This window comes from Panicum hallii, chromosome 7, assembly GCF_002211085.1.
Source record: "Panicum hallii strain FIL2 chromosome 7, PHallii_v3.1, whole genome shotgun sequence".
Classification (NCBI taxonomy): domain Eukaryota; kingdom Viridiplantae; phylum Streptophyta; class Magnoliopsida; order Poales; family Poaceae; genus Panicum; species Panicum hallii.
Genome location: NC_038048.1, coordinates 36,094,287 through 36,107,627, shown reverse-complemented (window position 1 = coordinate 36,107,627; position 13,341 = coordinate 36,094,287). Strand labels below are relative to the sequence as shown.

Genomic DNA, 13,341 nt, shown 5'->3' with positions numbered 1-13,341 from the left:
TGATATGATATCATGGGGGAGCTGAGGGGAGAGGCCTGCCTGCCGCATGGTGGGGTTCCGCCTCGGCCTGTCCCTGTCGGGGAACTGGACGCTGGATGGACACAACAGTTTACGATGCCCCAGAAAACGCTTGCAGTAAAATCATATCGGCGAGGCAGGCCAGGCCAGGCCGGCCGGCAGGGGAATCGAATCGATCGGTCGATCGAGCAGAGGCCTAGGATGGTTAGCTCGCGGCGCGCCTTTCTTTCCTGCTCTGGTGGATCGCCGGACACCACCACCACCGGGCGGCAGAGAGAGCAGGCTGGGGTAGGCCAGGGGGGCGCTGCTAGCGCTAGGTTACTTTCGTCTCGATCGACTCGTGCCGTCTGTCTCTGCTGCGCTTGCTTGCTTTCACCTCTCGACTGTGGACGCATATGTGCATGGCACTGTGGCGCCCTCGCACGGGGACGGGGGCGGGGAGGACCACGCCAACTGGGCGGGCTAGGGTTCGCGGCGTAGGCCACCGGAGGCGGACATGGGCGATGCTCCATTATTAGGAAGGCGCTGGAACGAAGCCGCAGAGATCCAGTCATCCGCTCGACCCGACCGTACCGGCCGGGCCGAGCCTTGCGCCGCGCGTACACCGATTAATTTCATGGTCTCCTTCTCTGACTCCCTGTCTCCTCCCCCCTTGTACTACATGTGTTATGGATCCATCAACCGATCTCCTTATTATCCTCTACTACTAGATATATATGATTCACTACCTTACTAATGATCGATCTGGGGCTTGACTTGTGGAACAGCGACAGTTGAACCGCCTGTGATCTCACTCATCACCCATAGCTAGATTCATCGGATCCGTCCACCGCCTCGTCGCCATCGATTCTATCAGTATGTGATCTTTTTCATCTCAGTAACTCCCAATTGTTGCATAGCCGTAGCAGTACTACTGTGTCATTAACAGTTTGCTACTCCAACTTTTTCAGATATACAATTCATAGTAACAAATTGAAGCATATAGTACTCAGAGATGGATGCATGGATGTACTGCTCCAGTGAAGTAATCGGAGATGGATGCATGGAGATGTACTGCTCCAGTGAAGTAATCAGTATATGATCTTTTATTTTCATCTCAGTAACTCTCAATTGTTGCATAGCTGTAGCAGTATTGTAAAGTGTCATTAACAGTTTGCTACTCCCAACTTTTTCAGACATACAATTCAAAGTAACAAATTGAAGCATATAGTACTCAGAGATGGATGCATGGATGTACTGCTCGATCCAGTGAAGTAATCAGAGATGGATGCATGGATGTACCTACTGCTCCAGTGAAGTAGGGGAGATTAAACCTCAGCTCTGGAGGAGCTAGCGAGCTGAGCCCATCCGGGTAGAGGAGGAGGAGACTGATCAAGCAGCCACAAGAGGACCGGGCCGGGGGCGGAATCCGGAGAGGACAGTTCAGAGGCCTGTCGGCACGTGCGTGGTGGGCGTGCATGCAGTCGCTAGGGCAGGGGGAGCGTGTGTACTATGAGGAAGTTAAGGTTACCAGGCCTTGGGGCCGGGTGGTCCAGCGAGTTGCCTGAGCGAATCAGAGTCGACACGCTGTTCCATGAACAGGACGCTTCACCACCAGCCACCTGCTGGGGGAATCCATCGACGGGCTAATTATGGGGAGGAACATGGGCTGGTCTCTCTCGCCCCTCGCACGCATGCATGCGGCCGCTACCAGGCGTAGGCCGATGGGGGTAGCTAGGCGCATCGGCGACGACGACGAGCTTGTTGAGAGTGAGGTCGTAGAGCCAGCCAGCAGAGGCTGCAGCTGCAGTAGTACATGGTGACCAGGCATGAGCTTTTCTAGGGCGTAGGCTAGTAGATAGGCTACATACTGTAGTACATATACGTCTGACGTCTTTCTCCCTTTCTCTCTCTCACACACACATACACCACACGCACACACACATGGCTGCCTGTAGTATGTGGCTGTATCGGAGATTCAGAATCCTGAAAAGTGTACAAATTTGTCTGCTCCCAAGGACACACATACAGTAGCAGTCGTGAGTCATAAAACCCATAATGCATGCATACGGACAGCTAGCCTGGTAGCTAGCTACACGAGATCGATGGATCGATCGACGGCATAGATAGACAGCTATGGCTAGGCTGATCTGACGATCCATCTCCCAACGAAACAGCTTCTCTCAGTAACAACATAGTTACTCGAATCGCCATGTACCCATGCATATGCCGTAGCTGGCGGCCCCCTGTTGCTGCATCTGTACGACGTACGCATGCGCCCGTCCATGTGTGGTATCCTCGCTGGTGGGGGGAGTCTCCTTTCACGTGGCTGCGCCCAGCAGCAGCAGCCGGCCGGCGCCACACGGCCGTACGGGCGCCGGCCGGCCGGGCACCAGCTGCTGATGAGCTGCGTGCCGGCTCGTTCGATCAGTCCCGTCACCGCTCACAGTAGCCGCGCGCTGTGCTGCTACAATGCTAGCAGCCCGATCCATGCCCGCTGCGCTGCGCTCGCTCGGATCGCCGTCGCAGAGCTCGCTGCCGGCCGCCTGCGCGCGCTGCGCTGCTGGCGGAGGGAGAGAGACGACGACGACGACGAGCGAGAGATCAGATCAATCGAACGGCGGCAGCGTCACACGGCGGCCGTGTCGGAGGCCGGCCGAGCTCGCGATGATAGGCCCGGCCCGGCCTACGCTTGCCAATAAAGAGTAGGATCCAGGATTGGGCGTAGGGCGCCAGGCGAAAGTCGATCGGATGGCATGCTCACTTGCGGGGTGCTTATATGACTGTTCATCACCGCCACAGTGGCCGGTGTTCCAGCAGGCCCGGCACAAGAGTTAACTGCTGCTATGCTAGCTGCCCAAAGCGCTGGGGGCCTCCCGCAGCTCGTGCGAGCAAGTGCATACCACTAGAAACGAAAAGGAGACTATCTTCAAAAAAGAACAAGAAGAAAAAGAAGAAGCTGCGACTGTGAGGCCGCGTTAGCTAGCTAGCATGCACGTACTCCGTTTGAACTCGCGCAGTGGATAGCGTGATAGCTACTATAGTAGGGAACATGTACTGGGAGCACCTCGTCCGTCCATTCCAGGATTTTTCACGTGGCAGTACATGTGTCGTGAAAACTTTTTGCTTCGTAGTACGTTCCAGCCTGTTGTGATCACTAGCTAGTGTGCTGTGCTACTAATCAGTTCCTTTGAAGATAGATAGATAGATCGATATAGCTTTGTGCTCTAAATATGTCACGTGCATCCCCTCCACTACACTGTTGAGGACGAGAGCCGAGGGGAACTGGCCTAATGTGAGGGCAAGTATTGGAATTGCAAAAGTTGGAACCTGGAATGCGCAAAGGTAATATGGAATTAAGCATGGAATTATTGTAAGACTAGTCCCAATAGAATTTCATGAAAGTTTTATAAGCATTAAATTATATGATACATCAACGATTTTGCTGACTTCAAAACCTGGTTATGACAAGAGAAAGGGGAGAGTTTCATCCCCATTAAACTAGATCTGCTCATGGTCAGGGCAGGGCTGGGTCGGGTAAAAAAATCTACTATTTTTTTCTTCGGTTCGAACGTAGCTCGACCCGACCACCAGACTGAATTTTTTGTACCAAACCCGACAGGTCAGGTCGGGTTAAACCAAATTTTTAATGTATAATTTTTGGGTCGGGTCAGGTCGGACTTTTTTTTTAGATTTTAAAAAATCAATCTGTGCCTGGTCCGTATTTTGTTGCGGGTTCAAAATTTTGACCCGAGACTGACTCACATATTGGTCGGGGCGGGTCAGCCCGCATATTCCGGCTCCCTATCCAGTCCGATCATATCATCACGAATACAACATTCTCCCCCCTACCAAAAACAAGTCATTCTAGGAAATTTATTATAGATTAATAGGAAGGTAAGATGACCTTGTTTATCCCTATATATTAGCTGTATTTGGTACTAATTGGTTATTGCATGCACATGCATCTAGCTACTAAATAGGATAAAATGACTTTTTTTTGAGAAAGACACCAGAAAGATATCTCATATCTAATTCATATCATAGAAAACAATTGGAGGTAAAAAAAAGGACAACTTGACACAAAACAACATGAAGAAAATAAAATTACATAAAGAGTTCCCTGTTCGTCTTCTTCATTCGATTGTTCGTCGTCCATCAGAGCTTGAAAAATGCACTGGAAAGGCAGCAAGGGAAAGGGACATCTGCAAACGCCATCGCAACACAAAGCTTTGAAGATCGCAAAAACCACTCGCTGCTTACAACGAGATCTAGCAACAGCCGAAAGAACATCGGCTGGGGGAACACCCCAAGCAATGCAGGCTTGCAATCCTTCACCACTAAAACAGAGGGTTGAAGAAACCAGATCTTGTCAAAGAATAAATCGAAAGAAAAGGTCGAAGTTGCCACAACAAAAGACAGCCAACTGTGTCTCCTAACTGACGCACCAACTGCAAAGATCTGGAGATAACTTTTAGATCTAGCAGAACCAACTCTCACTAGCCCTTCGTGACGCCTGATCGGGCGTTGTCGAGGTGGAGAGAGGCCGGAGAGACCTTATTCCACAGTATTATCGTTGCCACCACCTCGCTGATGTCGCTAGAGAATAAAACCTGGAAGAAAACTAAAAGGTTAGATCTATGAAGAGGACGGATCCCCGCTCCTCCGCTCACCGGCGAGGCCACCAGAGGGACAGAGGAGGGGACTGAGGGGGCAGCGACGAGAGGGCTTGACAGTGGCGGCTGTTGCGACGCGAGAAAATCTTATTTAGGGTAAAAATCAGTTAGAATGATTTATTTTTAGAGCGAAGGGAGTAGATCTTATGGTGGTGATGTAGCTAAGAGATCGAGGAAGGAGCCGTGGATATGGTCGTGGAGAGAAGGTGCATGCTGCCGACCGAAAGAACTAATTAACACAAGCACACGCGTGCATGAAATCAACATGATCTGGCCAAGTACCTCAACGGCGATTGTTTGGAGGTTGCGGTTGAAGTCGCTGATTGGAAGCGACAGCTACCACTGGTGACAAAGGGGAGAAGGACATGAGACGAGGCACGGTGGAGCCACTACCCGAAAGGGGCAGCAACTCTTTTTATGTGTAACGATGGCACATATCCACTGCACGCTTACCAAATGCTGGTGATGCGATGGTATATAAGGTTTGTTTGAAGTAGCTAAAATTAAATGTTAAACTTTAGCATATATTAGCATTTATGCGCATGCTAAAATTTATAAGTCTTGGCTAAAGTTTAGCCCACCTTATTAGCACTCCGATCCTGTTTGGATGAACTATTGCTAAAGTTTAGCATTTTCACCCATTAGTATTTGGATCCAAATAGAACCATAGTCGTGGACGATAGCTAGGTTGGCGACGATGATCCAACATGTGAGAACTACTGGCTAGTAGATGGGCGCTTGTTGTATGGTCGTCGAGGAGGAGGACCATGCATGTATGTCGACGAGCACGTACACATGTAGCCACTACGTCGTGTTGTCATGGGGATCGAGGAGGAGACATCGAGGAGGTCGAAGCCAATAGTGTATATATATAGGGCCATACGAAACCAATGTATGAATGACCATACAAAACAAATTATGATTACGAAAAGTTGATCTAAAGAAGACCTAGAAAAACTCTAGACTAGTCAACTACGGGCGCTAGCTAAAGAGCACCAACACTATGGGTGGTGCAATCCCTCGTGGAGATCATCGAAGACTATATTTCCCTAGCTAGGGGCTTGCTCGGAAGCTAGCAAGAGGTGGTGGAGGTAGGACGACGATGAAACGAGCTAGTAGTAGAAAATGGTGCAATGCAATCGAGAAGCTGCATTAGTCCTTGACGGAGAGTATTGAGTCGCAAGGCTTATTTATAAAAGGCCTGGCCTGTTTGAAAGAGGACGTTTGCTCTGGGAATTTTTGGATTTTAGATTGAGTAATTTATTCTAAATTCTAAGAATTTGGATCCAAAACCTCCTTCCTAAGCAGGCCCTATATAGTATTACAAAACAGGGATCACAATTCTACCGTTCCTATCAAATTTTCCAATAATATTCTTTTTGCAAAAAAAAAATCAAATTACAATGTACGGTTATCCGGAGAATATTCTGACATCATCCGCTTCAAGCGCAAAAGGCAACTACACTGGCGGTGCTCGGGCTCGTATCATATCAGCCGGCCGATGGAATTCTGGAAAGTGGAAACTACAGACTGGGCCAACATACTGTAAAAGGAAAAGCGAGAGCCCGTCCAGTGGCTTAAGTGGGCCAAAGGTTGAAAGAAAACTATAAAGATCATTTTCCTTGCCATTTCTTTTATAGATGTAACATTTTAGCTATCTTCCTATTTGGTATGGCTTCTCCACGGTCTTCTTTAACGGCTTTCGCCGGAGTTCTACCAAATGAGTAAAAATAAAACAGCTTCACTTCGAGAAACCCACGTGAAAGCCCCAAAATGATTTACATTATTACTCTGACAACATGTACAGCTAGCCCCATAAGTAAATTAAAGAGAATTTCATGGAGATAAGAAAAAAATAGCTTCACCTGTGTCTCCGTCCTCCGAAGCATTAAGTGTTGTTAAAATTAATACATTGCCAATAAGATACTATTTTGCCAGATAATTTCTAAAATAACTTCACCAAGTCAAGACCAAATCATCTTAGAAGGAGCTGGTGTCCTACTAAGTACGCCAGAACTATATATCGCTTGTGCCGATAAAGCCTTCTCCATCGCCTGAAGAGAATCTTAGGTGGGCGTAGTAGTAAATTAGTACAACGGAGAAGCGCAACACTTGATAGACTATATCCATGTATGTGAAGACACCTAAGCGAATCTTAGGTGGACCGTAGAATCTTAGGTGGGCCGTAGCAGTAAATTAGTCCAACAGACCAGTGCAACACTTAATAAATATATCCATGCATGTGAGGCCGTGTGTGAAGGTGCAAGTGAAGATATTTTTACTATTGGTGGCAGTCAGTTTTAGAGTGTGTAGACTAAATAGCTAGCCACTAATTAGGTTATATTGACCTACATGCATTCTTATTTGGTTTCTTCTTTCCTTTTTCTTAGCTTCTCATCTTTTATATTTTTCTGTTTCTTATTCTTTTTTCCTTCTCTCAGGTTCATATAATTTTTTTCTTTGTCTTTGTTTTTTCTTCCTTGTTTTATGATAGTTTTTTTTCCTATTTCTTTTCTTTGAGTTGATATAAATTTATTTTTCTCTCTTCTATTTTTATTTTTCTATTCATTTATATAAATTTCTTAATACAAAGTTATAGTTTTGTGACTATTACTTGATGCCTTTCCTATTGGTTTGTTCTCTATTTTTAGTTCTTTCTTTCATTTATTTTTTCACTTGGTCACTGTCTTATGATTCCTTTTCTTTTTATTTCTTCTTTTATTCTTTTTATTTATTTTTTATATATCCTCTTACTTTATTTTTATTTAGATTTCATTCTTCTCTTAGAAGATTTATAATTTATTTAGTTTTCAATCTATCCATTAATTCTTTTTCATAAATAGTAATATTTTGTTCTATGTTTATAATATAATTATTCTAGGTGTATAATTTATTTGTTCACTTGGTAGATTAAATTGTTCAGCATGTTGACTGATTTGTTCGTGATATTTATTTTCTATTATTTAGTCTATACGTTCAAATGTTCGCGATGTTTAACGTTTGGTTCGTTGTACATTATTATTTGTTCGTTATGTCTAAATTTTTTTCGTAAAAATAATTATTTATTCGTGTTGTTAAATTATTTGTTCCTAGTAGCCGAAACTAATTATTTAATATTTAAAAAGTACTTTTAAAAAATATCGTGCAAACATAGGCAAGTGTGCTCTTGTTTCGAAGATCTTATCATAACAAAGATAACGGTCCAATTCAAATTTAATCTACATGCTCGATTTAATAGTTATAGTTTTTTTAGTTTCGAATTTGTATGAACATCATTGTTTGTTATCTTTTTCTGCACGTATGCGCAGATTCTCTCCTATTTAGCTGATAACATGCACGCTAACGCTAACTGATAACGGATGTAATCTATAGCCCAAAACTACATGCGCACCCGCAGAGAATTAAATCACGCCTCCTTAAGTTTGTGGTTGGTGAACCATCACCTGAAGTAATGCCTAATTGCGTTCTACCAAGTATGCCCTTCATTATGGCCAAATCAGACGCCAACTGAACATGCGCTAAATCTCGAACACATTCGTGTGGAGCTTAGCACCAAAGGGCAACCTGGTAAATTCGATCCTCAGGGCATGTGCATCAGAAGATCACAAGGACGTGGCAGGTCGAATTCCGCTCTATATATGACTGTTAAAAAACACGTTTCATCTTGTAACACACACTCGACTAGTCGACTGTGATCTGAGCGCACATGCATCTCTCTTATGTAAGATTCCAAATATCCAGCGGCCGTGCCGGTGCTTGCTCGGTGCCATCACCTGCAGTGCCTTGGCGGCAGGAACTGGAGCTCGCAGCCGCCGCATCATGCCTCCCTCTGTTCCACAGCCTCCTCAGCGAGCTCAGCATCGCCAGGTCCTGCGCCTTCCCCGCGTCACCTTCACGCGGCGTCGGCGCCGTCTCCCGGTCCCGGACCTCGATGACCAGCGCCGCCGGTGGTCCACGGGAAGAGCTCGTCGGGCCGGCGGCGGCAGCGGCGGTCGTCACCGTGTCCTGGGATCCCCAGAACAGGACGTTAGTCGGAAGATTCGTGGGGTAGTTCGCGGGCTCCGGCAGCGCCGGCGGGAGGGCCAGGGACGACGGCGCCGGCGGCGGGGCGCCCGTCTTGTCGACGTCGACGCGGCAGAGCGGGCAGGTGGGGTGGCCGCGCAGCCACAGGTCGACGCACTCGGCGTGGAAGCCGTGCCCGCACCTGGGCAGGAACCTGGCCGCCTCGCCGTCGGCGAGCTCGGCGAGGCACACGGCGCACTCCAGCGCCTCGCTGCCCCAGTCCTTCGCCCTGTACACCGTCAGCGGCAACGCCCGGAGCAGCGCCGTGTCGACGCCGCCTCGAGTGACAACCGCGGCATCACCTCCTCTGACCGTGCCGCGCTGGTGGGCGCTCGACGACACCCCCACCCCCACGCCGTCACGCCCGCCGCCGCCGCCGCAGCGGCGGCTGACCGTGAGGTAGTGGTACACGACGAACGCGAAGGCGAGGGCGAGGAAGAGGAGGACGGCTCCGGAGAGCACGACGTCGCCGCCTGCCGGAGAGGCCGCGGTCCACGACGCGACGGGCGGCCCGCCGCTGCCCGCGTCGACGTCGTCCTCAGGCAACGACGACATGGTCCCTCGCGCGCGCCCTGCTGGATCGCCTTCGGTGCGAGCTCGTTGTGGTGTCACGTGGCTGCGACCGATTTATGGGGAAGTTCGTTGGCGTTCTTGGAGAGGTTTTGGTGAGCTTTGGAGTTGGAGCGGCCGGTTGGAGTCGGTGTGATGGCGTGGGTGTGAATTTGAGTTGAGCAGCTTGAGCTCATGGTTTAGTATTTCCGCGACCCCGATCAACGTCGATGACGCATGGAAGGGGCTAGAGAGATACGGGAAGAGCATCGACTCAGCAACGCCTAGAAGGTTGGGCACTGGCTTCCAGTAGTTTCCAAATCTAGAACTAGAAGGTGCTTGGATGGGCCAGAATTGAGTTGAGTGGACAAACTGACCATTTTCCAGCTCGTATTATCATTGTTGCTTCGTTCATGAAAATAACAATGAAACATGGCCCAAATGACGAATGTTGATCATTACTGTTTCATTCAACTCGGGCCCACACGACAAGTTGAACTTGACCATTTAGATTGCGAGTGCCAGATCCAACTATGCCTCATATGGTCAGGCCCAACCGCCCAGCCGCATGTCCATGTCAATGGGCCTCGGATTGGTTCTACCAAACAGGCCCGTAAAAGTCCATGGGAGTGAATGAATGAACACACTAAATAATACTTGTCTATTTTTTGGGTTAGCATAGAGAAACATCTTTTTTTTTTGCGAGTAAGTCATAGCAAAACATTGAACTTAGTCATGTGATGACGTGAAAGGCTGGACCTTTGCAAAGTTTTTTTTACGGGAAGGACTTTAGTAAAGTTTTGGGAAAGAAGCGAGTGCCCCTAAAAGAAATCTTCGGTACTAAAATTATAAGTCCGTTTTCCATGTAAATCTACCCAAATGAATTTTATACTCTCAAACTAAATATTTAAGAAGTGTTGGCCATGCATCTAAGTTTTAAACATGTGAAGTACTTATCACCAAAGGAAGTACGGAACTTTTTTATTTTTAAACTTTTTAAATTTTATATTAAAAATAACCCACCGAACAAATATTTGCAGATCTAGCCCTTTTGGTCACGCCGGTCCGCGTGGCGTGATAAAAACACGCTCTCGCGCCACATGCATTGGTACGAAAAGGTGTGCCATGACGGAGCGCGCGGAAGGGGTTTGTCAGCGCCTATTCCACGTATCAAGCTTGTCATGCCACGTCCACCGGCGTGACAGTACCGTCCTGTCACGCCACTCCCGCCAGCACGACGAGGTTTCACCTTAGAAAAAAATATATCTTTTTCATATGAACTCGGATGAAGATAATTTTTATATAAGAATTATAGCTTTAGACGAGATCTACAACTTTGTAGTTTGGAGGTTTTTCATTTGAAATCAAGAAGATGCTAGAATAATTAATTTAAACTTTAGACCTCGTATTAAGCACTTGTGCTGCTATCGAATTGTCTCCACTTTGACATGTCCAGCATGGTTCCACCAAGTAAGTTTTATATAGCATTTGATAAGTACTAATGCAAAAAAAAATCGAACTATCTTATATACTTATTAAGTATGGAATATAATGTAACACTAGATGTTAATAATAGCATTAAACTAGATCAAATATCTTGACAGTTGCTACGGGAAGGGGTGGTAAGCATCACCACAGCGTCCTGGTGCTTACAATAGGAGAAATGTATAGTCAACACGACATGCACTTGTGGATAGGTATGTAATTGCTGTGAACAACTTAAAAAGTTTATAAATTTTTGGAGTTGATGGACCTAAGTGATACACTTACACGAGTTTACGATGGAATCTAACAAGCAAGCAAGAAGGTTTTTGTGGATGAACTTTTTTGCTGCCCTGGCCTGCGTACACTAGAGATTTCGAAGATCGTCTCTACTTCAATCAAGCTGCTGCAACATCAACTCGGTCTAGCTCACATGACCATACATCTTCAATCTTCTACTACCACGACAATCACACCATTCGAGACCGACGAGGCCATACGACATACTTCAGTAGAGACGATCATCATGCATAGAGAACATGAAATAAAGATCGAAGATGACGACCACAACAGCAGAATCGGAGGTACTCCGGCAAATCGATCTTACAAAGGTTATTAACGTCTTGTTAGGTTCGGCGCAGTTAATGCTGCCTCGCGCCTTTCCCAGGAGATTTTGGGGTCGGCACCCCTCTCGGATCGGCCCTGGCCTCCCGACCCTTGCTGCGACGTCGCGGGTCGGGTGGGCGCCACGTGCCCCGGGTTTGACCGTTGCCAGGCCGTGGTGGCTTCTTTTGTTGACCGCTACGCCCCTGCTTGAGTGGGCCAGGCCGCCTAGCGGCGGTTGACTGATCTCTTGCTTAGGCCCTTGAGGGCCGTACTTAGGCGTACCTGTGGTACTCAACCCCGTCACCATATCGCCAAGTCGGATCTACCCAATGACACGCTATGGAGCGTATATGTGTAAGAGGGAACCGGTATTTGTATTTTCAAAATATTAGTAAAATATAGGTTCCCTATATTTGCTTATTTTTATCTATTTATTACAATGACACACCTGTAACTTTACTCCCTTATAGATAAATCTCTATGTGAGACTTTTCTCTCCAAACACATGTGCTTTAGCATGGAAGAAAACAACTTTAAAATTTGGAGTAAAAGGTGGATAAATGTGACACCTTAAGATTTTAAGAAGGGATTAAGCTCTAAATGATTATTTGAATGGACTAAGTGGTATTAGAGAAAAATTGTCACATGCGATAATAAGTTCAAAATCTAGCCAAATTTGAGCTAAATTTAGCCTAAGTGAGGAACCTGAGAATTTAACATGTGAAATAGTAAAAAAATAGTATAAATAGGTGGACAAGGCTAATACTATACCAAATGAGTGAATCAAGTTCAAGTATTGATCAAAGAGATTTGAATTTGGATAAGTGTTTGAAGAAGGGAAATATGACCAATAAGTCATTTTGGAGAGTTTCAAGTTTGAAATTTAGTTAAATAGTGAAGTTGTAGCTAATATAAAGTTGTAGTATGCGTCACGTACTACAACATGGAAGTATTTAAGTTGGTTTTAAATAGATGAAACATGATAACATTGCCAATTTTGAGATGAAGTTAAAATAACCTAAGTGTTGGAATGCAGTGAAAAAGTTGGAACTTTGAATGGATTTCAGTTAAAAGTTTGTGAATGAAGTTTGAACAACAAGCACACCTTAATAAAGTAGAAAGTATATAATAATTGTTTGTTGGTCTGGCCTTGAACATACTGATCACATGTTGGTATATGGAACCAGTAAATCTATGTAAACCATTATTGTTCGGTTTTAACCACGAAGAGCTCATAATCAAGCTTTATGATAACTTTTAGTAAACTTTTACAGCAAAACTTAAGTCAGTAAGTCCATATAAAAATTTATTTATATTGATTAGTTGGATAAGTCTTGCTCAGTATCTCTGTACTTAGTATAATATTAATCCTGTTGTAGCGAAGCCCTCCGCAAAAATGAAGAGCAACCATATTTTACCATTGTAACCATATTTTAAGGTCTTAATCCTTCATCAAGTTACTTGATCTACTTAAAAATATCATTAATATATAGTATAACATTATATTCAATACTTGACAATTATATAGTTTGAGTTTTTACCGTATTGGTTCTTATCAATTTATTATTGGTTATTCTATGACATTTCATAAATCAAATGCTATATAGAACTTACTTGGTGTGTAACGCCCGCGTTTTTATCTTATTTAAATTGCATTACCAATCACTCGCTTAAAAATCTTTTAAACCTTTTCCGCCGCTTAAGCTCCCGAAGCCCACCTCCCAATTTTCTGCCGTTCCGACATCGCGCAGTCTCTTCCTCTTTTTCCGCGGAGCTGCCCGTCCCTTTTCCTTTTCCACTAGCCCCGCCGTCCCGTCACATCATCATCGTGTCGTGGTCGGCCACGTGCGCCTGCCCGGCCGCGATCGTCGGTGCCGCGCGCGTGTCCCCTCTTTTCTTTTCTCATATTTTTCTCAAATCCATTTTATTTCTCTCTTCTAAATTTTTTCCCAGACTCTTTTTTTTTACG

The 13,341-nt window shown here is 45.8% G+C and overlaps 1 protein-coding gene across 1 annotated transcript; it reads right to left on the bottom strand.

Annotated features, from left to right (window-relative positions):
* Positions 1–8,286: 8,286 nt before the first annotated feature.
* LOC112898971 (E3 ubiquitin-protein ligase EL5-like) lies at positions 8,287–9,595 on the bottom strand. The gene has a single exon (XM_025967297.1). The coding sequence runs from the start codon at positions 9,288–9,290 to the stop codon at positions 8,391–8,393; it is 900 nt and encodes a 299-aa protein (XP_025823082.1). The 5' UTR covers positions 9,291–9,595; the 3' UTR covers positions 8,287–8,390.
* Positions 9,596–13,341: the final 3,746 nt, after the last annotated feature.